The sequence below is a fragment of the Athene cunicularia genome (genome assembly GCF_003259725.1).
Source record: "Athene cunicularia isolate RWA chromosome 9 unlocalized genomic scaffold, athCun1 chr9_part1, whole genome shotgun sequence".
Lineage (NCBI taxonomy): Eukaryota > Metazoa > Chordata > Aves > Strigiformes > Strigidae > Athene > Athene cunicularia.
The window spans coordinates 4,777,622-4,803,167 of NW_020799110.1; the positions used below are offsets into that span (position 1 = coordinate 4,777,622).

At 38.7% G+C, this 25,546-nt stretch overlaps 1 protein-coding gene across 1 annotated transcript; it reads left to right on the forward strand.

The window, feature by feature from the left end:
* The first annotated feature begins 921 nt into the window (after positions 1-921).
* On the forward strand, positions 922-25,546 carry SERPINI1 (serpin family I member 1). Its single transcript, XM_026854694.1, has 8 exons — positions 922-1,189; positions 2,892-3,122; positions 5,814-6,008; positions 6,885-7,089; positions 14,113-14,210; positions 21,399-21,485; positions 22,746-22,835; positions 24,646-25,546. The coding sequence occupies exons 1-8, from the start codon at positions 940-942 to the stop codon at positions 24,720-24,722; spliced, it is 1,233 nt and encodes a 410-aa protein (XP_026710495.1). The 5' UTR covers positions 922-939; the 3' UTR covers positions 24,723-25,546.

The following is a 25,546-nucleotide window of genomic DNA, read 5'->3' on the forward strand; positions in this document are numbered from 1 at the left end:
ATACACTGCTCCAGGAGCTAAAATTTTAATACCGGTGGTTGTGTGATGAGCTAAACTGGGACAGAGTGAGAACTGTTGCTTACTGAAGCATTTTAGCAAAGCTTGGAGAGCGGATTAGTCAAAAGCATTAGTGCTAACCCTTTTTTCTGTTTAGTTTTACTCTCGTTTCCCCTGTTGGATCTTTCTCACTGGTGCGTACAGTAACTTTACCCTCTCAAGATCTCTGAGCAGGTGGTGTCTCTTAGCTAGCATAAGTACCCACCTTTTCACCATTATTTACTAACAAAAGGGATTTCATTTGGTAACTAAGGCATGATTTATTTTTCTTTCAAAGAATTTTTGGCTGCTTGCCATGTGTTTTGCAACTGAGCAACATCATGGTCCGTTTCGTTTGTTACCAGTGTCAGCAAAGCTCTCTTACAGTGCTTGAAATAGTTTTACCAGTTTGGGGCTTAGAATGACTTAGATAAGCTGCATCTTACTGGAAGGTCAGATGAAAGAAATGCGGATTTATGGGTCTCCTTGGTGAAAAAGTACAGAAATACAGACCAATTCCAGATCAGCATTGCTTAACAACGACAACAGCAAAATTAAAGTAAAAGTAGGAGAGGTGTTGCTATGTCTTTGAGGTCTTTTTCTGTAGAAACCATGTTTTGTTAATCTGTGGTTGAAAGATTTCAAAAATGGGTAGTTACATAATGAAGTAGGTTATTTTTTTTTTTTTAAATAGATCATTACTTCATTTGGAACAGTATACGTACTAGTGTCTCCTGCAAATAACTGAGTTGTGCGTTGAACTCTGACTAGTTTTTTTCCACACAGAATTAAGACTGAATAGTTTACTATTCCTTTTTTCTCTCAAGTTGAATCTTTTATTACTTAAACAAGGTTAACTTATTTTCTCTAAAATTTATCTTGCAGATCTTAGAATCTCAAGACATGTATTTCCTTGGACTGTTGTCTTTGCTTGTTTTGCAAAGCAAAGCCTTCAAGACAAATTTTCCTGATGAAACCATTGCTGAGCTTTCTGTGAATGTTTACAATCAGCTGCGAGCTGTGAGAGAAGATGAGAATATTCTTTTCTCTCCTCTGAGCATCGTGATAGCCATGGGAATGGTAGAGCTTGGAGCCCATGGAACCACTTTGAAAGAAATTCGACACTCCTTGGGTTTTGACAGCTTAAAAAATGGTAAGACTGTCTAGTTGTGTTTTACTATGGGGGGTTTTGTCTTAAAGAAACAGATGGCAATGCCTGAACGATGGAAGTGGCCCAGTCCTGTCCCTGGGTTATTAACCAGTAGGCTCCTTGGCACCCCGTTGCGTGGGGTGAAGCATGGTGGGCATATTCTGCGTGAGCTGAGGGATGCCAACGTACAATTCTGGCTCGGGCAGCTGAATCTGAAGCAATTGCAGTTAACTGCAGATCTTGGTTTCAGTCTGCAAAATAATCTTGCCTTTGCCTCTAGAGTTATAGGAAGACTTTTAGGAACATTCTTTTTAGGGATTATAATGAAACCTGAAAAGGAAAGCAGTAGTTTTTTTGCTTATAAGAAAGTATGAAAATCTTAGTAATTTAACTGGAAATGGTCTCTTTGACACAACTTGCTTGGTTCTTTCAGGTAGAACCTGTAGGTTCTTCACCCTAATTCTGTGGCATTAATGTTCTGTCAGCATTGCCTCATGTCACAGATATACAAGCTAATTTAGGAAATACACACATCTTGGCTGTTTCAGCCTGATACACCATGTGTTCCCATCAGCCCTTCTGAGAACAGGATTCATTCCTTTAGCAGAGAACAGCTCTGCCACACTGTCCTGTTGTAGGGTGGGATGAGCAAAGTCAAGCATCCGGCTGTAGTGCTGTGCTGGGGAGTGCAAGCACACCCTGCTAGTGCCAGCAGCTGTACCATGGCTGCGAACAGAGGGGATGAATGAATGGCAAAAAATTACTTTGAAGAGGCAATCTCTATGAATTTTGATATCAGAGTAATTTGTTTGACACCTGAATGAAATTTGTTACTTGTACAACATACTTAAGTCTTCAGTGAAAGGATTTTGGGAAGGAATTCCTGAATAGAGTGTTGAAGATGTGCGTAACAGACTACAGCATGTATTTAGTTCTACAGTTTGTCTCTTAAACATTGATAAATTATCCCTTAGCTGTAATTGAAGAACTTAAACAGTTGATTTGAGCTGGGCCATTCACTGTTCTTGCATATGAGTGGTAGTCAGTGAAAGTACTCCAGTGATTTCTGCTTGGAGTATATCACTGCATTCAATTTTTCAGTTGCTTTTTTAAAAAAAATTAGAAATTGCAGCTTCAGGTAAATGATGCAACAGTACAAGCTTCCTATCTTAAAGCAGACTACTTTAATCCTACTCAGGATTCCTCATTACCTAAGCAAATGATTCTATACTACCCCATGCAGGATCCTGGGGAATTCTAGGCCTGTTTTTTGAAGAGAGAAGTCTGCAGGGAAGCCCTTAACTTTAAAACTTGAAGGTCTTATTTCCTTAAACAGCTGGCTTTTGGGATGTATCGAAAATTCTGTTAAGGATTTGTGGTGGCAAGTTATACAAGTGTGACTAGTAAGAATAATTTTTTTTAATTACTCTTTTGATGTTGAAAAGATTAACATTGATAGCTTTGTGATGGGATCCAAATGTCTCGTTAATTATGCTAATTATAGATAGTAGGAAAAAATAAGCTCTAAATAATATGCTCAGCCTTACAGATTGTTCTTTCAAATCTAAAGGTGTATGTGTAGGTTTAGAAACAAGTTTATTTAAAAATTATAATTTTTTTGCATAAAATGTCTTTGTGAATTTGCAGCAGGAAAAGAACTTCGAATAACTTTTCTGAAACACTAAAGTTGTTTTTCTTTCAATAGGTGAAGAATTTACCTTCTTGAAGGACCTTTCTGATATGGCAACTACTGAGGAAAGCCATTATGTTCTGAATATTGCTAACTCTCTCTATGTGCAGAATGGATTTCATATCAGTGACAAGTTTCTGCAGTTGGTGAAAAAATACTTTAAAGCTGAAGTAGAGAATATAGATTTCAGCCAAAGTGCAGCTGTAGCTACCCACATCAATAAGTGGGTGGAGAATCATACAAATAGTAAGTCCACATGATTCTTCTATATACTTCCTGCAGTAAGTGTTTGTGTTTCCAAAGTTATACAGTGTTGTTGAATTGTTGCCTTAGTTTTTATCTGTTCTGTCTGAGATTAAAGTATTGCCTTCCATGAAAAGAATTCTAGTATCAACTCTGAAATTATGGGGTTTTTTTCCTTTGCAGAAATGATCTGTCTTAAGTAATATTAGCCATTGGTGATCATATAGTAGTATCTGAATATTTTTTTCCCCTGGTTTACTATATAAAAATTATCTGTTTATCGAAGGAGAATGTTTTGGTGGTAAGCATTTTAGTAGTATTTTAATACTGATTTTAGTATTAAATTTTTAAAAAATAGATGAGTACTATTGCTAACTGCAGAAAAGTTGTCTACCAAGGGGTTATTGACCTATGCTTTGGATGTGTGGAATATTACTGGCTCTCTGAGGAACTCAGAGTTACAAGGTACTGAGAAATAGAATACCAAGGAATACAAAAGATAGCTTTGAACCACAAAATCAGACCCTGTAATGTAATCTTTTCCAGTGTGAGGAAACTAGATAGCATGTTGAGAGGATAGTTGATTTTAGGAAGACTGTCAGCAGAGTTTCACAACAAAAATTTGCAGCAGGGGAGTAAGCACAAAACTACTGTTGTAAATATGCATATTCAGATCAGTGTGATGTAGTGCTCGCTTCGCTTGTGGAATCCCAAAGATGTGACACTTGCTGAATACATGCAGAGTCTCAAGGCATAGGAGTGAAGTGAGTCCCTCGTTGTAGGGATCAAAGCATATTCTCATTCTAGTTCATCTGGCACACTCTGAAAGTTGATCTTTTAAGAGTAACTGACAGGGGCCTTGCTCAAACATCAGTAGTACCATGGTAAAGCTGAAGGTATCGGAATCCCCTGTAAGGAATTAACACATCACCATGTAGTCTGAGCACTTAACAATCCATAATGCTTTATGGAAATGTATAGCACCAAAGTGGAAAAACACCTCATATAATACTTCTATTACATTTTGGAAATGATCTGGATTTTTTTTCCAAGGGAAAATGGCAGCTATTACATTCATAAAAAATTCTGTGCTTTATCTTATGCTACAGAAATAGAGGGAAGGGCAGTGATGCAGCAGATTGCAGAGTGTTTTCAGAGAAACGTGGTGTCTCTCTAAAGGGAAAGTAAAATTCTCTTTCTTTTAGAAAGAACAGCAAGTTCTCCTGCTTAACACCTGCCACGTGTGCTGACCAAGCTCCTAACTGTTGCCCTGGAAGGAGCTGTGCAGAGCTAACAAAGGCAGCTGTGGGTCTCTTAGCAGTAGGTTGCGATAGTAACAGTCCCTCAGTCCAGTCTCTGACCACTAGATCTCATCGTCTCCTGCCTGCCAGCTCTGACGGAGGAGGCTCATTTTCTCATTAGGAGAGGGGTACAAGACAGGCAGGTTTCCAATTCCAGTGTGTTAAGCATGATGGGAGGCTCAGAGGAGAAAACAACTGTCAGAGGTTTCTCTGGCCAGAAAATTTCTGAACATTACATTAGTGTATTTAACAAGATGTGGCTGAAAAATAGAAGGGAATATGATGTACCAAATAGAAATAGAAAATCTGGAAGTGTATTCCTTCTTAATTTCTCCTTTTTTCCAACCAGGGAGAGTGAGTATGGCAGTAACAGTCACATCTCATTGCTAAGAACCTTCTAGATAAAATGAAATACAAACAACAACCTAGAAGAAGTACTGCCCTATGATACACAAATTTCACACCAGTTAGTCAGTGTCATATGCTCCAGAAAGCAGAATTAATTTGTATTTTAAACCATGGATTAAGAAGTAATAATTAGACTGAGGAATGTGTTTATTTTAACACCTTGCATTGCAATGTTGGTTAAAAATAGAAGTGAGGGAGAAAGCTATCTGAAGTAGGCTGTAATTCTTCAAAAATAGTGACAAATCTGATCAGTGCACCAAATTTAACCAACTCAGAATTATTTTGCTGAAAAGCAAGCCATTTAAGATGAGCTAAAGCAGGTAACAGACTGTATTCTGATGTAAATGACTTATTTAGGAGTAGGAGCAAAGCAGCTGCCATGCTCAGCTGACATACCTCCCATGAATAGAGCAGATGCTAGATGTTTTTCTTCTCTTTTGTGTTTTAAGAGCTAATGTCAGTGGAACAAATGCTGTGAATTTATGTGGTTTTCTTATGATTAATCCTTACTTTGAAGTCAGTAGGACGTTACTGAAACTGAATGCTTCCTTCAGAATTGGCCCAGGTAGAGTTCCAATGGGTATACTTACACACTTTGAATTAAGCACCCATTTAAGTGCTTCTTTGGACTGGAGCCAAAGTTTGTAGAAGTTGTGACCTTAAGACGATAGTGCTGAGCTGTGTTACAGCACCAGTGTAAATATTCCTTACATGACCCCTTTTCCACTCGGTTTCATTGGGGGTTATATTTAAATAGTGATCAAGAAACAGTTGACTAACATGTACTTGATGGAAGGGTTTACGCACCTACACTGTGATTTAGGTTTACAAAACACTGGCAGTTTAATTTGAGATTTAATGAAACATCTGAATTGGAAATTATATGTTAACACAGCTTTTTATTTTCTTGCATTTTTCAAGCTGTCTTAAGTTTTGATTTAATGCTCAATTTGACATGCAGACTGACAGTTGGTTTTCTTCTCAGATATGATCAAAGATTTTGTGTCTTCAAGAGATTTTGGTGCTCTAACTCATTTGGCTCTCATCAACGCAGTCTATTTCAAAGGCAACTGGAAATCACAGTTCAGACCTGAAAACACAAGAACTTTTTCTTTCACTAAAGATGATGAAAGTGAAGTGCAGATTCCAATGATGTACCAGCAGGGAGAGTTTTACTATGGTGAGTTGGACTGTTGGCAATTTAAGGCTAGTAAGTCTTCCCTTACTAGGTTTGTGGTAGCAAGACTCACGTTTATTGTTTGTTTTTTCACCTAGAGTTTTAAATGTGGTGTTTGTCCAGTGAAGGGACTCTGCTTTTGATGTTGCCTTGTAATGTGTGTGCTTGTGTATTATAACTAGATAGCAACGTTTATAATGACCTTGATTACTTTTCTTACCTATGTGTTTGTTGCCACATGGTTAATTTTGGGATGTTTATCCATATATCTCATCTCTTTAAAAGAAACTCTTGACCTAGTCCTGATTCTCACTAAAATATTTTCCTTGTGCTGTGGTAAATATTCAAATGAATAATGTTTGCTCACTACTGTTCTAATAGCCTTAGAAAGGTAAAATAGACCTTCCTTGAAGAGCAGAACTACGGATCATTTTTCAACTTGAGCTTGAACTCCAAGTGAGTTCTACAGTGTCTAGCATTGGCAGTAGTTCACTCGGTCTCATCACTGAAAAATTATCTCTCCTGAATAAAAAAATCTTTGCTCATTTCCATGAAAGGTTTGGCAGCCTTAACAACATTTAGACTGCTCTCTGTCTAACCAGTGGGAGTTAGGTAATAGGTTCAGAAGTGTGATTATCTACAAACAGTGTGATCTCGTAAGCTTGTTTTCCTGAAGAAAACAGTTGTAAGCCTCAAACCCTATGCTGAAGAAACTAATATCGGTTATACAGAATAGAATAAACAAAATCATTTTTAGTTCCAGTATCTAGTAAATACCGCCTAGTATTAGCCTTCTGGTTTTCCCCTATCCCCAGTGAAGACATAAGAAAATAGAAAATACTTTTAATATGTTTTCTTATTGTTGATTTTCTTTTGTAGGAGAGTTCAGTGATGGCTCTAACGAAGCAGGCGGTATCTATCAAGTTTTGGAAATACCATACGAGGGAGATGAGATTAGCATGATGATCGTTCTCTCCAGACAGGAAGTTCCACTGGCCACATTGGAACCACTAGTCAAAGCCTCGTTGATTAATGAATGGGCTAATTCTGTAAAGAAGCAAAAAGTGGAAGTGTATTTACCAAGGTGAGAATATGCTCTCATGTTAGTAGAAGGGGAAAGACTGCATTCAAATTGATCTGAGTAGCAGAGTAGGTAAAACTTGAACCTCTTGATCAAGTCTGCAGTTATGTAGCACCCACGTGAAGTTTGCTCTGACAGGAAAGCCCAGGGGGTGTGCAGTGGTTGAGCAGCAGATGAGCACTGCATTTGCATCCCTTTCATACGTAAGCTCCAGAAAGGAGAACTGCCTCATCAGGAATATATCCACTCTGAACGATGCTCAGAGTATTGCACAACTCGTTATGGACGAGTTCCATTTAGACAGGAGCCATAGAAATGTTACAAGTCTGAATTAACAAAGGCTAAAATGTTTCCTTTAGGTCCTAATTAAATTTCTATCTGCTGCTAATTTAAAAAGTTCTAATGGTGTGTGTCTGTGTAGATACAAAGGGTCGAGTGTCGGGAGGTAATTCCAGTCAATTTGTGTCTTCTGTCTTTTTTTCTTAGTTGTAATAAGTGCTGGCTTCTTTTTCCTTAGAGGAGCAATAGAATAACAAGACATTACTACCAGAAGGGATGAAACTTCTGTTGATTCATTTGTAGACATAAGTTGTATGTGCTTAGTGGCATATTTGCTTACATATACCACTTTGTTATCGTTCCTAGAATTCTGTTTTATCTACCTTCAGATATTTTTCATGCTTGCCCTACACTTGACTTAGTTGTTTACTACCAAATGTCACTAATAATGTATAGTTGGATGATGTCCTTCAAGTGATTCATACTGATTTCATTGAAGTGTTTACATAACATGGCAGAACCTTGATGTGGATCACTCAATCTACTTCTGTGGCACTCTGCAGTGGGTATACAGCAGCAGAAAAAATAAACTGTAGTGAATCCTTTTAATCGTTAAAGTAGTTCTTAGTTTTCAGGGGCCTTCGAGATTTGAATTTGTTATATTTCACATGTAAGAGAAGGGCAAGAATCCCTGCAGTTTATCAAGTTCCTTTCCAAAGCAAAGACTTTCAAGAAGCTAACTGCAGCTGAGCACAATAAAACAAGGCTAGCCAGAATAAATCAGGTTGAGATGGACTGGTGCTGTCAGCATGCCCTGATTCCAACTTGAGATGGAATTCCAGTCAAAAGCTGTCACAATTGGAGTCAGCGTGGCGGGGGAACAGAAGTGTTTTGGGGCTATTTCTCTCTGTCCCATAGTAAGAGTTCCTTTCTTTTTTAAGTAGCATTTCCTTTCAAGAAGCAGGGAGAGCAGCAAAGAGCTGCATTGCAGGTTTTAAACAAATTGAACCTACTGTACACCATTCCTGTGATTTTGTTTGTTTTTCTCTTGGTGCTTCAGGTCCCAGGAGATTTAGTATTAACAGTCCACTAAGATGCATTTCTCCTAGGCTGTCTCTCTTGCAGGCTTGGGCAAACCTTACCTAGATGTTAATGAGAAGTAAAATATGAGTATTCTTGCATCCCTTAAGCCTTCCTTTTATAATTGAAGCGTTTCACAGCCTGTAGGTCAGGTGCTGAAGTCGGACATCTCTCAAAGTCTAGAGTGCAAGATCCACAACTGAAGTCTCTCCACCGATTATACAGGGAATCTGTGAAAACTCACTTCCAAATTTAAGAATTAGGTATCTAAAGTTAAATACATGAATGTCACTGAGAACATATTTGTTATGTTTATGATTTGAATTAAGTTTATAGAGGTAGTTTTGGGGTTTGTATGCTCTAAACCAACAGCAACTCCAGGATTCTCTGTAGCCAGGTTCTCAGATGTGAGTTTGAGACTTAGGTTTTGTGTGGTCATGAAATGTCCGTATTTATTCTGTCCTCAGGCTGGTTGCTGTGCCTGTCTCTCTTAGATAAGAACCTCAAAGAACTTGGTAAACACTTGTGAATTAAGGCTATACAAAAGTAAAACAGGTACAACCAGGTGCTGATTACCTTCAGTATTTTCAGACTATAACAGATAACTATCATGAGCTTGAAATTCCATATAGTAATACTGCAGTTTCTTACAAAAATTCCAAATATTAATTGCATACTCCCAAGGTGTTGGATTTCCATTAGGGATTCAGAGGTGATCTACAGGATTTTATCAATGCTCTAAATAAACACTTCATAAATATTTTATGCTCTGACTCAGAAAGGCATGTTATGAAATGTGGCCTGCGGGCTCTGTCTTCTGAGAAATTGAAAGCAGCAGTGGAATAAAATTAAATTTTTATATCCTGAAAGATGTTATCCAATTATAAGGTGAACATTTTTAAAAGTTATTGTTGTGGTTTAACCCCAGCCAGCAATTAAAGCACCATGCAGCCACTCACTCGCTCTTCCCCCCACTGGTGGGGCAGAGGAGAGAATCCCAGGGAAAAAAGGTAAAACTCATGGGTTGAGATAAAGACAGGTTAATAGGACAGAAAAGGAAGACAAAATAATAACAGAATATATAAAGTGATGCACAGTACAGTTGCTCACCACCTGCTGACTGATGCCTGGCCAGTCACCGAGCCATGGTGCCCCCTAGCCAACTGCCCCCAGTTTCTGTACTGGGCATGATGTCGTATGGTGTGGAAGAGCCCTTTGGGTCAGCTGTCCTGGCTGCATCCCCTCCCAGCCTCTGCTGGCAGGGCAGGATGAAAAGCTGAAAAATCCTTGACTTAATCGTTGCTATGCAGGTTTATACTAAAACATCGGTGTGTTACCAACATTATTCTCATCCTACATCTGAAACACAGCACTATACCAGCTACTAGGAAGAAAATTAACTTTATTCCAGCTGAAACCAGGACATTTACACATTTGTAATACGACCTGAATGACTAGCTGGAGCAGAGTTAATCACAACTTCCCAATTTCTGTCTGCATTATCTCTGTGCAAATGAAATTGTGTATTATTCCTCTTAATAGCAAAGGAGAGATTTGTACAGAATAGTTAAATTATACTTTCTCATTTTCATTTTCAAATCATTGTTTCCAGCTTAACCCAGACTAAAGTGATCAACATTTTAATCCACTTTTTGCATAGGAGTGAAACAGACCATGAATCTAATTTACAAAGCTGTCTTTCTAACATAAATTATTTGAAGAGCATAGGAGGAGCTAGTACCTAATAACAGTGCTACAGCCTGCAGATCTCCTCTTAAGGATTCTTCCAGTATGCCCAGCTCTCTATAATGATTTTCTTGCTTTTTTGTGCATTTAAAATACCTTTAACATACTTAGAAGGTGTTGAAATGGTAAGGGTTTTTTAGATGAAGGTTGTTTTCTCTCAAAAAAAGAAACCAAACCCAAACAAAGGAACATCAAACAAAAAGAAAAAACACAAACACTTTGCCTTTTTTTAATGTTTGAGTCCCCTTTCCATGAGGAATAGGCCAGTGCTGATAGTTCTTGAGATAGTCACGGAAAAGACATAAAACTGTCCCACTGAAATACATACTCAACCAACTTTTGCAGCCCTCTTTTTAGCCACGGGTAGAAGGACCTTGCCAGAGAAAAAAACATAACCTGCTTCGCTTCACCTTGTCAGAGCAGCTGGGGTTTTTCTGTTTTGCTGTTAGTGGGGGTTTTTTGTTGCTTGCTTGTTTGTTTTCAGGCTATTAAATCATGCAGGCTGGTTCTAGCACCTCAGGAAAACCTAGCTAAAATTCCAACCAAAAATGTTGGATTTGATATCGCCTGGCAGCTTTGTATTATAGGCTGCTTGCTGGGTTAAAATAGTGATTCAGATCCTGAAGGCCTGTCCTCCAAGCAAGAATATTGTTATTTGAAGCAATAGAGCCATTCCTTTGTTTGCTTTGTTCTGCAGAATTTAATGTATTAGAACCAATCTGAAAGCCTGATATTTCTTGCTTTGGCTCATTCAGAACTCTTAGTAATTTTAAAAATTATAGCCTTTGGGATGAATCAGACTAGGCTGTAGTTATACAACAGAAGTGAACTAGAAAGTGTACCCTAATCCTTCTTGATTCTGTGGATCAGGACTTCGAAAAGATTTCAATTCTAAGGACTTCATAAAAAAAAAATTCAGCATTTCAGAAGGGTTGCACAGCATCATAAAAGATGAAGCCATCTTTTTTTCTGTCTTCTGTAAAATAGAAGAAAGATGGCCTGGTATGGTACGTTTAAGTTAATGCTCTGTACAAAGCCTAAAGGTTCACATATATAACTAAGGAGGCTGTAGATTTTAATCTAATCATTAATCTAATGCTTGCATAAGTTTTAAATTCTATGAAAATATCATCATTCTCTGCTAAACTCTCTAGAGAACTACTTGTTAGCTTCTCAGTCTAATTCTACTTCCTAAGTTCTTTATTTCATGTGGGAGAAATCCAAAGATGGTGGAAATCAAGGGAAGTTCAACTAGTTCAGCTATTTGGACTGCATTTTACATGTAGGAAGCAGAGAGTCTTTAGAAATTAACATTGTAAAAATAAATACAGAACTAACTCACATCTTCACTTCTCGATTATGGCTAGCAGATGACAGGCAGAGTCACTATCCCTTATTAATATCTTTCTGCTCAGTGCTTTCTGAGGTGGTCTGGAGAAGCATATAACCATGAACATGTGTGTTGGTGAACCTTCTAGAATGGCTTAAGTAAAGAAGCTCTCCTCTGGGCCCGACAGACCGTTCTGGTTCTGGTCCTGTGGTGAAAATACCTCATCTTTTTTTCAGTGTCTGTTTCTCGGGTTTCCCTCTGTGGTTTTTAATGCTCCCAGTTGCAACTACTCCACGACTTCTGATACTGAAGGATTGAAATTGATTTTTCATTGCATTTTTAGCATTAGAAACACCAAAAAAAAAAAAAAAGACCATCTGGTTCATTACATGTGATGAACACTGTAAATAACCATGTGTCAGGGCTCATATCATATAGCTTGGTGTTTCCAAAGTCTGAAGGTACAGCAAATGCCTGGCTTGGGAAATGAGATTTAAATTCTCTCCTGTATCCTAGGTTGTCAGCTATGATTTTGAATACCTACATGACTGTCTATAAGGCATGCAAAGAAATCTGAATATGACTGGAGGATAACTCCTACTGAATGTTTACGTTGGATTACGTAGCCTGAAATTAAATTTCAAAAAGCACCCCTATTATTTTTTAAAAGAGACTAATTCCGATGTCAGCTAAAATATTTGAAATATCACTACTAACTTATCTGTAACTCTCACTGCTCTTCAGAGCATGTGAGAAAGGAGGGGAGATACTATTTTTAATGGTGGTTTAGGGTGGGTTTTTACCATATGACAAAGCTAAAAGGAGAGAAGGGAAGTAATTAGTTTTATTTTTGTAAGGGGATACTTTGGTATTTATAGAGCTGATGTATTTTTGGTCTACCATATTTTTGTCATAAAAGCAGGAACTCACTTCTGTAGATACTGTAGAGACCTTCACTCATCCACTTGCTCAGTATTTGCCTTTCCAGAGGTTTCAGTCAGGTATAGCCTCTATCCAGTAGTTAAGTGACTGCTACTATCCTTCGTGTAGGTATTTTTTATCAATATAACCAATCAACTTGTATGCATATTATGTTTTTAGATGCATATTCAGTGGAGGCTTTACAGGTTTGGGTTGGGGTTTTTCAAAAACATCCCCCAAACCTCTTGATTAGTATGCAAAAGCATCTTTCTTCATGCTTGCTTTTGGGGTCATAATTCATCACGTAGCAGATAAGTGTATTTTCTGTCCAGTGGTCCAGAGACTTAAACCCACCTGATTTCCATTTATGTATTACAGTGATTCTCTGCAGTTGGAAAAAAATTCACTTTTTTGCAGTTATTTTTTTTATTTGTGACCTCAAATTCTGCTTTTCATGCACACTTTTCTTGCTGCTGTCCTGATATTCCTTACTAGTTTGACATTGCTAGTTAATAGTTCCAGCACAGGTAAGACCCGTCACTAAGGACTGCAGTGGAATTGCAGAGTTGTTTCTGACTGAATGGCTCGCTGGAGAAACCCCATATATAAATGGAAACCACCTCATGGACTATGTATTTTGTGTTGTACAGTTATAACCAGTCACTGGCAGCATAATGTAAATCAGTAATAATTTGTTTGATCATTCTATAGAGAACCCATAACTCACCCATAACAGACACTTACAATTAGTCTCTTGTGGTTGTCTGTAGATTTCTGTTATTTTCCGGTCAGGGCTGCCATTCCTATTATTCTGATATATTTCTTTTTCTCCAGCTGTCCAGTCTGTTTCTGGACATACATAAAGGACTTGAGTCATTTTTTTTTCTCTTACTGACAACAGGCATAACTTTTATAATGTTTGCAAAGCGGTCTTTGTAAATGGAACAAGCTTTTGCCCAAAATCTTGCCCTTGGGATAAATCTCAATTTGTCCTTCCAGCATAGTAACATAGCCTAGAACACAGCTTTGCAAGCTAACCCTGAAATCCTGCCAGGTTATACTCACATGGGCACTTGTGCTAACAACTATTTGTTTTCCCTTTTCTTTACTCACAATCGAAACCCAATTAAAATTTTGCCACTAGAGTAATCAGAAGCTGAGTCAGAAATGTTTTATATTCATGTTCATAACTGCTGGCCTTTGCTCATAGTGTCTGCACAAAAATGGAGTGTCTTTCTTACTTTCCTACTCCTCCTTTGCCAACAGCTGTCTGTGAAGTTTGTGCTGTCCTTTGCCTTATTTGATATTCTATTCCAGTATGTGTACAGTTAAATTCAGTTTTTATAGTAAACCTTTTGTATAAAAAGTAAGCATTTACATTAGCTACTGCATAATTTTGCACTGAGGTTTTATGGTCAGGGACTGTGCATACTATTAGCATATTTTTGATTGCTTCTGCATTAGGAAAAAAAAATCCAGCTGTGAGAATAATTTGTTTGTAAGCATTTTTGTAGAAGGTGTCACTATATTATACTGCCAGTGCTGAGTCTCCTACTTTGTATTATTTAATTTGGTGTTTCAGTTGTCATTACCTAGAAATTTTAACGTTCTAATAACAATAAGTACTGCTTCTGTCTGGGCTTTTTGTAATTTTCTATTACATTCTCCAGGTTCACAGTGGAACAGGAAATCGATCTGAAAGAAGTCTGGAGAGGTCTGGGAGTTACAGAGCTGTTCAGCAGCAGTGCTGACCTCACTGCCATGTCCGGTAAGAGGTTCTTGTGTTGTTTCTCAGGGTATAGGAGAAGGTACTAAAATCACCTAAGGAGAGCCAAAAAGCTCTTCAGAGTGGTTTTATGGAACAAAAACCCCAAACCTGCTAAGCAATTTTTTGATCCTTTGTGATTTTTGCAATAATGTAAGAGTGTGCTCACTGTGGGAGCAGTGGGGCAGGGAAGAAATCCATCAGAGAGGGGGTGTGTGGGGTGGGGGACTTTTGACCTGGGAAAGTTCGCTTTGAGTAATTCAGAAGGGGGTCTCATTAGAAATGTAGTGAAAGTGTAATCCTCTGTAAGAGGCAGAACCACATGACAGCAATATATGGCTTCAGTGCCTTGATGTTGCCATCATCAGGGATGTGGGATTCGCACAACAAGGGGGTTGTCGTTTTTTGCCTCCTGAGGCTATTTGTTCAGAGCATTAAGAGCATTAAGCTGTTGTACAGTTAGTCATCTCCCCAGATACCTGCTGTATAGAAGCAGTGTAGGAAAGGAAGAATTCCGAGATAAAAGCAATTTAGTCACATATGCTGCTTACCTATTTCAATATGTTGTCAACGCTTTCTTTTCAGAACTTGAAATATCCAATACATCTAGAAATTCAGGTGGAAATTAGATATTTATGCTTTTAATACTTCCTAAAAGGTATTGAAGTGGCACAAAAGGTGGTGAGTCATTTTTGCCTGAGAAGTTGTTTCATTTTTTGTGTAACAAAAGTAGCCACACAAGCCCTGTATTTAGCATGGTCTATCTAGACCTGCATTTTGGCAAACCCAGTTATTCTCTATCTAGAAGCATGTGTCAGTGGTGCGATTGCTGACATTGTTCTTGTAACATGCTTATAACTGTTCCCTGTATGGGTTCTTTTGCTCTATGGGTTACTGCCTAAGCAGCCAGATAGATCCTTAAGTGATGCGAAATACCTGTTTTTAATTGTCTGCCTCTGGAAGCAATCACACCTGTGTGGCTTATTCAAAATAGCTGCAATGAAGGCAAATTTTTCTCTGAAATTTTACAGTAGAAATGTTTGCGATTTTCATATCCTTTCATATCCTTTTCACTTTTGCTAAGTTTGAAATACTTTTTATAGCGTATTCCACAGTTTTGATGCTTCCGCTTTTCTGGTGAAATTGTGGGAAAAGCTGGAGCTAATGTGAAAAGAATTTGAATAAAAGAAAAATCCTTTTTTAAAATACCATTTTCCTGAAGAAAAACACCTTCAATTTCTCTGCCACTCCAAAGAAAAGTAAGCTTTGCAATAAATTCTAGTCTCTCTCTATATAAAAATACTTACTTGAGGAGTACTAAGGAGAAGGGAAAAATACATGGGAGCTTGAACCACAAAGGCAGTGCTTGGCTCTTACTTAATTTCATGTAAAGTTCACCTATCGGGGACTAATTCTGTAGTTGAGAGGTCAGCAGAAAGATTGGAATGTGCTTGTGTTTTAATCCCATGCAACTAATTATTTGTTTAATATTTTTGACAATTGTACTGTACAAAATTTAAATGCCATGTTTTGCACGACTGAATTAACTCCTCTGCCATTTAAAGATTAACTTAACTATTGTAGAACAGTTTATAGAGAGAATTGTTAAGTTTTACTGTAACTTTCTTGCTTTTCACTTAAAAGTGCATGTGCTACCTGGTGATGAAAAGGTCGTTTGTAAGTTAAGAATAAAAAAGTTTTTGAAGTACTGTTTTTCATGAAAACTCTGCTTTTGATGCGATGGAGATGGAATTTTGAGTAATTAAAATACAGAATATGTTTCCTATCTCTAATTTCTCAATGTAAAATGGGGAGGGAGGAGGAAGGAGGGGGGAAAATCATGAAGATAAATGTTGAAGGCTTGCTTTTACAAATACCTGAATAGTATTTCAGGTAACAGGGAAGTTGAAGCTGGAAGTTTACACGCATCTCAGTGTCACCCCTCTGGAAAATTTGGCACTTCATGAAACCCTAAATGCAGATACTTGAGCAAAATGTTTGTCTGGACACTTTTAATTTAGGAAGATACAAATCATAAAAGAAATCTAAGGAGGATTTTTGAGAAATTCTGTTGCATTTAAAAATACTGTCCTCCCCCTCTCCTGTTGCTTTTGCTTTTGGATTATTGTCAAGGAAAGCCGTCTGCAATTTCAACAGCAGCCCTAATCCTGTAATCAGATCCAGGCACAGATTGTTGAGTTCAGTGAAATTCTATGTGGGTTTAGTGGATATAAATCAAACTGCAGGATTACAGACTTATTTTTCAATATTTGGAATTTTTTTGCTTTTTGCACTCAATCTGAAAAATGAAAATAAGAAGAGTCGGTTTTTACCTTCTGGGATGGCTGGTTTGTGAGCAACCAAAGAGAAAGTATTAAACCAAGTGCACATTTTAAATGTTACTCTCTTGCAGAAATTAAGTTCTTTGTCAATTAACACAGGGGAGTAGGAGGACATTGCTATTTGGCTGTCTAGTTGCATGTATTCATGCTCTGACTTTCAGCAAAAGACTGACAGGTTTTACTTGCATCTCTGAGTCCATCAAGTGTTTCAAAATAATCTTGAAACATCTTCTGGTATGTGGGATATTATAATTTACACAGTGCATAAACACGCCACTGGAGTATTTTGACACTACCTAGGACTTACCCTTGCACTAATTTCAATAGTAAAATTTCCCTTCTTTTTCAAATTATAATCATTTCTTACTGTTGTATCATGCCTTAAATGGCAACTGCTTTTAACCTCAAGGTGACCTGCATTTCAGTGAGCAGTGAAGTGATCTTAATGACTTACTTTCACAGTATAAAGTAGTTAGAAAGAGCATCAGTCCAGTAAATAGCTCTTCGATGTCTTGGCTGAAGCCGGTATAAATTTTCTGGGCCAATCTAAGCTAGAAAAGCCCATAAACCTCCATGCTTCTTCAAAATGAGACTTGCAGAGCAACCAGTTGGCAGCTATGAGTAGGAGTTTGCAAGCATATGGAGTGTAATGACAAATGAAGTGTGATACTAACAGAGTTATGTACATTAGAAGTAAGCTTCAGATTACTCCCACACATTAATGGTATCTAGGCTAGGGTCCTGCAGAAAGCTTAAAATTTGGTACCAAATCTCCATGGGACTTAGTTCTGAGATGCTGAAAATCAAATCATGTTGGTTTTTGTGAAAATCCAGGTTCATAGAAGTTACTAGAGAAAAATGACATGATAGTAGATAAACAAGTAAGCCCTAACTTATCCACAGTGAAAGCCATAAAGGAAAGATGTGTAATAAAGACAAGATGTGTATGATGTGAAGTATGGCAGCCAGTGATTTAACAATCACAAAACAGAACAAAGAGAAGACTGCCGCAACACACAGTGACAACATTATGCTTCCATATGAAAATAGATTCATTTACTTTAAGGAGGGATAAATGAGAGGAATGTGATGGTGGAATATAAAGAGTCTAGAGAATGTAAATTGGGATGTGGAATTCCCCTTTTCACCATCCAAGGACAAAGACATCCAATAAGTGAAAGACAAACAAATGGAAACCAAATAGAAAGTGCTTCTGTTATGGAAAACTTAACCGCAGAGATCTTTGCTGGCTGTTCCTTGAGGTCATGAGATTGGTAGGATTAAAAAAAATAATTGCTTCAGAGCAAGGAAAAATAGCTATACTACATCGAATAAAGGCATTCTATGTAGTCAGTGGATTAGAAATTTGGTTTAGGGTATAAGGCACACGCCGGGTGTGAGGGTGTTTTCTCATGGGTTGTGCTGTGGTTTTCATCTGTAAGGCTCCTTGTTTCCTGTTCTGACGTAACAATAATACTATAGCTGGCACAGTGTGCTAGACTCACGCTGGTCTCATCTGCAGTGACGCTTTTTGTCAACTTAACAAAACATTGTTGGGTTTGTTAATACTCAGATCCCCAAAACATTTACAAGTAGGCCTACTATTACACCTGATGGCAAATGTTAGCAATGTTTATGCTGTCTGAATTAGGGTCTATAAGCTCATCAGATAGAGACCAGTCTTCTGAGGTGCTAAATGTTCTGACCAGAAATATACCTTGGAGTATCAGAAGCACCGCCATCCTATGCAAACTAAAGCATTCAGGATGAAAATACTGAGTATTGCTGTGAATATTACAGGTCACAAGAGCAGGCTTAAGTGCTGTAATAAAAAAAAAATAAATAACCTGTGATCAAAATATGTGATTGGGCTAAGTGGGCATTTGTTTGTTATTAAACATAAAAATGGGTTTAAGATAAGGAACTCCAAAACATCATATTTCTATAAAGGCTGCAGTTAATGTTTTCTTTTGGTATGTGCCCTATATCTCAAATGCTCCATAGAGCTTTTAAATGGGCTCGAGCAAGGGTGGCAAAATACAGCTGCCTGGAAGGTAAAATTTGCAGAACTGAGCAATAAACATACTAAGAATCCGGTTGACTGACACATTTACTAATACAGCACAGACATAGCGAGATATGCACAGCAGGAATTACTGAGGTGCCTGGATCTGTCACCCTTTTTGCCTTGGGTATCTATCCATTGCCACCTATGTAAATGTGCTTGCACATCCAGTGTTTGTTCTAAAAGGTTTTTTGAAAACTTGAGCCTTAATGGGCCCATAATGGAATGGGAGCTTTAGGGGATGACTATTTAACACTTGATTGCAGTATTTAGTTAGCTTGTGATTTATTTTTTACAGGTAATGCTTGAGGCTTAAAGGTGATATTAGTGTTTGAACTCAACCACATTGTGTTTTCAAGTGGCCTTTCTGCTAACAGTGAAAGAGACAAAAGCTCTGAGTTACACTTAGTGTTCAAGCTAAGCAGATGCTGTGTATCCCTTGTTTTAAAGTAACACAGTAAAATCTTTATCCTATCTTTTAAGCTGGCATTACTGAAGGCTTGGAACTGAAACCTAGAACTCGGACAGTATTTAGCAATCTAGTATCCTACAGCATTCTCCTGCAAAACTGGCTGCTTGCAGCTTGGGTGGGCATACACTTCGCTGGGTAGAAAACTGGCTGGATGGCCAAGCCCAAAGAGTTGTGGTTGAATGGAGTTAAATCTGGTTGGTGGCCGGTCACGAGTGGTGTCCCCCAGGGCTTGGTTTTGGGGCCACTCCTGTTTAACATCCTTATTGATGATCTTGATGAGGAGATGGAGTGCACCCTCAGTAAGTTTTCAGACAACACCCAGTTGGGTGGCAGTGTTGATGTGCTCAAGGGTGGGGAGGCTCTGCAGAGAGACCTGGCCAGGCTGGAGCGATGGGCTGAGCCCAGCTGGAGGAGTTTCACTGAGGGCAAATGCCGGGGGCTGCCCTTGGGCCACAACAACCCCCAGGGGGGCTACAGGCCTGGGGAGGGGCGGCTGGAGAGCTGCCGGTCAGAGAGGGACTGGGGGGGTGAGAATGAGCCAGAGTGCGCCCAGAGGGCCAAGGAGGACAACGGCATCCTGGCTTGTGTCAGCACTGGCATGGCCAACAGGGAAGGGATCTGAGCCCTGGGCTCGGCACTGGGGAGGCCGCCCCTCGATTCGTGGGTTCAGTTTTGAGTCCCTCACCCCAAAAAGGCCATTGAATGACTCGAGCGTGGCCAGAGAAGGGCAACGGAGCTGGGGCAGGGTCTGGAGCACAGGTCTGCTGGGGAGCGGCTGGGGGAACTGGGGGGGTTCAGTCTGGAGAAGAGGAGGCTGAGGGGAGACCTCCTGGCCCTCGGCAACTCCCTGCCAGGAGGGGCAGAGAGGGGGGATGAGTCTCTTTAACCAAGTAATAAGTGATAGAACAAGAGGTAATGGCCTCAAGTTGCACCAGGGAAGGTTTAGACTGGCTCTGAGGAAGGATTTCTGTGCAGAAGGGGCTGTTGGGGGTTGGAATAGGCTGCCCAGGAGGGGTTGAAGAGTCGGGCTGAGCCAGCGCTGAGGGATCTGGGGGAGTTGGGAACAGTCAGGGTGAGGGTCATGGGTGGACCAGAGGAGCTTCAAGGGCTTTTCCAACCTAGACGATTCTCTGTGTCGGTATATGTGTTACTACACACAATTCCAAAGGGAATGATTTGGGGCTTTTGTTGTTGAGACTTAAGGTGAGCAGCTGAATTTAGGAAGTTTACTTCAGTTCTGAGTGTATGTAGCAGTAATGAGATCTGCTGGGGAGAGACACTTTAAACTGTTGTCTCTCGTGGGTTTGGCTGTCATTAGTATTAGAACTAGTGGCTGTTGTGAAAGCCAAAATAAATGGGTAACTATTAGGTGAATAGTCCCAAGCTTTCCCTCCTTAGTCAACCATCAGCTAGACTTTTGGTGTTGAAGATTTAGTGAAGGATCAGAAATACAAAACGGTGTAGCTGTCTCACTGGGGTGGTTAGATTAGTTTTTCATGGTTGTGTATCTCCCTGTTGAGAAAGCTTTTATTCCTTTCTTAACTGCCAGTTGTGCTCTGTCATTACTGTGGATTTTATGCAGGTACAATAAATGTATATCTAATCCTTGTTATGTCTTACTGATGAAACTTAGTCAAACAGATTAAATGGTGTCACATGTCTTGCTTCCTGCAAGGTGCTGAGTATTTCACTCGGTCTGATCGTTTAGCCACTGAAGAAAAATAATGAAACGTCCGCTGACTTAAGCAGGAGTAGCCTTGGACTGAAATTAAAATACTGACAAAGAAGGATGACAAACAGACAAGACTGAAAAAAAAACCCCAAGTTCCATGGTGATTTTTGCAATAAATATTTCTCTTTAGCTTCTTCTAAATATAATGACAGAAAGAAAGAAAATACCTAATTTTCCTGAAGGAAGCCTATATTGCAGCTAATGCAGAAGTGAAATTCTTCATCAGCATTTGTCATATAATGTCATAACCCCTTTTCCCAATAGTTGCGTTTAAAATCTTGTGTTCAAGGATTGTCTCTTACTCTGTCTGGTGTACTGGTGCTCTAGGTAGTGCCATCCTATTTTAATACACGTAGCGTGGGAGAGCACTAGAAATTTTAAGCAAGATAAATGGTGCTATTAAAAGTATTGGCAGAAGGTATTTTAATGCAACTCCTATGCACAAAGGTCTTATCCTTCCCTACTTGGTATAGGTGGATAATAGTGTTGGGGGGTTTGGCACTGTTTGTTTTGGGTTTTTTAAAATACTTCAATCTTACTGTAGAGCCACTTGAAATTCACGTTTCCTTTTCCTCTTCAGATAACAAGGAACTTTACCTTGCAAAGGCATTTCACAAGGCATTTCTAGAAGTTAATGAGGAAGGATCAGAAGCTGCTGCTGCCTCAGGTACCTGACTGAAAAGCAGAATTAAATCAAATGTCTGGTTATTCTGTGTTAGTTAATTTTTTAAAACTGACTTGCTGTAGAGCAAGGGAAGCTACATAGTATATAGCATGAGGACACAGCATAGCAAGTATGCTGCTTTTCAGAAGAGAATTCTAGAAAACGAAAAGTGTTAGCATTTTCTTAACATGGTATGTTTCACAAAGAATTTTGAACATTCTGTGGAAAACCTTTATTTTGTTTCTGATTGTCAGGAGGGCATCGACTTGAAATTATTTATTTTTCTTTTTTTAATGGAACTTAAGTATTCGTAATTTTTTATCTATCAATTGAGATGTTCAAAGGCATTTGATCCAGAATAGTTAGAAGTTGAGAGTTGTTGCAATTCCATTTTACTAAGCTTGTATACAGAGATGCAAGATGGGAAGAACTAAATGCAAAAATGTAGCTGTCCCCTATTAATGGTAGGAGGCCAGCATTGATTTATTTGGTTATTACATCCTTTTCTTGAAAATAAGTTGCGTTAGTTCCCTATATGTACTGTTAGGTGATTTCTGATTGTCTGTACTTGCACCAGCCTTTGAAGAAAGGAAGAATTACTTCTCTGGTCATGAATATCTGTAACTTGTAACATGGACAGAGATTAATGGCATGCATGAGTCTTTATAAAGAGTGCAGTGAAAATGTAAAAGTACATGAAACACTGGGAAACAATGTCCTGGAGAAATCCACGCATCTCCAAACAAATATAACAAGAAGTCAAATTCTGCCTGATTCCCAGTTAATTTTACTTTCAACCTCTGAATTATTTAAAGGCTGGAGCTAAAAGCTGCAAGATCAGCCAGTTTAGTTGCATATTCCGTAATTATTAAGGGTTACCTTTTACTATCAACTGCAGGCTTGGAGCTGTTTAAAACAGGTCAGCAGTGCTGTCTACCGTAATGCATTTTCTTTCTACAACTGAGTGGGAGTCATAACTCCTCTTAAGGTTTTGGATCTTAAAATTTATAAGCTGCTCCCTCAGCCTGGGAAATTGTGCCACTCTCCATTGTTAATCATTCTCAAAGCATAAACAGTCATTCATTGACTCTCTAGGTCTCTTCCATTTTCAGTGAGATTTTTTTCATGCTGTTTCCCGGTGACGCTTAGTGCTGAGAATGCAGGACTTTGGTGTCTGTTCATGAACTTCACAAGTATCTTTCATAAAGAGGAGGGGATTATGCAGTGATATTTAACAAGTTGCCTATGTTCTTTTTCCTTTAGGAATGATAGCCATTAGCAGAATGGCAGTGCTGTATCCCCAGGTTATAGTTGACCATCCCTTTTTCTTTCTGGTCAGAAACAGAAGAACAGGTGAGAATATTGCAGACTCTTCCACATTTTTTTCAAGAAAATTGCATATTTTGATCAATGACCTGGCCTCATAAAATAAATTTTCCCTAATTTGTCTTAAAATACCTAATATTGAAAGACTCACCTTTTCTATGTCCCCTTAATGTTTTTCCAAGGAAGACATGAAAATCTTACATAATCTTGAAAAATATTCATGATTACATGATCAAAAACCCCAGGGAAGAAAAACTCACCATTTTTCTTCAGAGAGCACAGTGTTACTGCCCTGAATATCCATAATCATTGCATTCTGTAAGAGCTTGGCTGCAGTAAGACCAGTGAGATATGTTCCTGGTACCAAATGATTTGCATAATGGACAGATATTACAGCTATGAATAATTCTGTTGTGCTCTTGAAGTGTTCTGTGGCAGGCGAGGGATGAGAACAGCACTCACTAGCAAAACGGGCAATGATGAATAAGTAATTCTTTAGTTTCATAGTTGTAATTTGTCTTAACGATGTGGATGTGACTGGATCGCAAACCATTACCGTGCACCCAGAAACTGTCATGGCTCTGTGTGTTGTAGTATCTTACATGTTCTACAAGCATACTCCAGTAGATTTGGTTTGATGGGTTGTTTTCTGTATTTGAGATCCCCATCATAGGTATCAATGTTTATTAAACGATTTAGATTGCAGTAATACAGCATAGCTAGGTAGGGACACTCATGCACAAGGCATGATACCAACTCTTGGGGGGGAGTTTTGACCAAAACTAAATTGAGTTTCCTTGCTGTTGTAGACATATAATTAGGCAAAAATGTATCTGAAGGAGGGTATCTGCTCATTTCCCTACTCAATATACAAAAAAAAAAAAAAAATCCCCCAAAAGTTTAAATCAGAACAGAGTAAAACTGGCTAGCTTTGGGTCAGTTGTTAATGTTGCATGGGCCTTGCTGTTGCGTGTAGAAAGAGGAATTGCCAACAACTGTAGTTAAATCCCAAAAGCTCCTTACTAATCTAGAAATCTAAGATTAGAAACATTTTGGAAAAAAAATTGTGATGATTGCGCTTCTCAAGAATACCCTGGGTGCTCATGATTGATTACTCTGTTTAAACAGGTTAGATAGAAATGTATAAAAATAGGAAAGATGTAAATAGTGATTAAATAGTGTAGGGGAGCGGTGTTCGCATAGAGAGTTCCTTGTTGTGGGTTGCATGCTCTAATGTGGAGTAAATCTGTGAACTCAAAGTATCTAACTACTAATAACCATTAACTGATTGGTGTGGAGCTTCTGGAGCTCACTTTTAATTTTGAGGAATGTTGTCCAGCAGCTCAGGCATAAGAGGGTCAGAAGTGATCACAAAGGTTACTCTCATTAGGTGTTCACACTTCAGTTTTAAGGTTAGCTGCCACCTTTGGAGTCCCCCAGCCTAGAAACCAGTCCTGCACCATAGGCACTTGGCACCAGTGGCAGTACTTCATAGACCTTCATCAGAACCTTTGAAATGAAAGCGAACCTTTGTGTTGATTTCTAGTGGGTTTTCCATCAAGCCTTTCAGAATAAGTGGAGGGGCTCTGAAATGCAGAAGATTTCACAGTTCTTGTCTGTACTGTATCAGTTCTGAATACAAAGAGGTCCCCTTCTCTAGGGCTGTTGATCCATTGCCTTTCATGGGTACCAAGCTCTCTGAGACATATGTTCCTATAAAAATTGTGCACCACATGCCCTAAAATTTATTACCAGTATCTGTCATCTTACAACCTCAACTTTTCTTTCAGTTCTGACATCTTTCCTTTCCTTCCTCCCTTCCCACTTTTTTCCACAGGTACTGTGTTATTCATGGGAAGGGTAATGCACCCTGAAGCAATGAATACAAGTGGCCATGACTTTGAAGAGCTTTAACTGCCACCAGCTACCAAAAAGAGGAGATAAGCACATAAAGTTTGAAGTTAATATATTTAAGGTTTGCTGTGTTTTTCCCCCAAGATACTGTTTAAATGCTTTTGGATCTAACTGTGTGCAAGTCAGTTCCCAGAGGAAAGCTTACAGTATTAAAGTAATGGTTCTGTTTCTGTCATTGTGATTGCTGTGTCCTTAAAATAAAGTTGTGTACATGTCAACAACTGTTTCTTGTTCTAGTGAATTGTAAAGCGAAAAATTGCAAACCCGTTATGCGTAATTTTTTTTTTTACAGTCCAAAGACTGATTTGATCAATGAGACGGGAGCAGAATGTGTGCAGCTCTGAATAATGCAAATGGCAAACCTTGATGATAATTTATATTGAAGAACTACATCTGGAAAATGTGATCTCTTCCTGTAAAAGTAGTAAACAGACTGCAATACGCTGTCTCATCAAAGTTAATGGAACAAATTAAGCCTAGTGGATTTTATTCTATAAAATAACTGTGGTAGACTTTGTGTGAACTCTCCCACATGTGATTCTAAAATGTTGCTTTTATGAATGCTCCTGCATGTGACTCTGCAATTCACCTTCCCTAAGTGTTGATGCCAATAAAATTTGATCGCATGAATATTTGAGACTAGTCAGTGTAGAATAGCTATGTATGTGGTTGAAGTAAAATAGCTGAATAGTCATGTCATTCGTGTGGACATATTTTTCTCCCCCAGAGTAGTTGTTCTAAGCTTTGCAGTATCTCACTTCAAGGGATCTAGAATGATCTTTCTCAAAGTAAAAAAACAAGCAGAAAAAAAAAAACAAAACCAA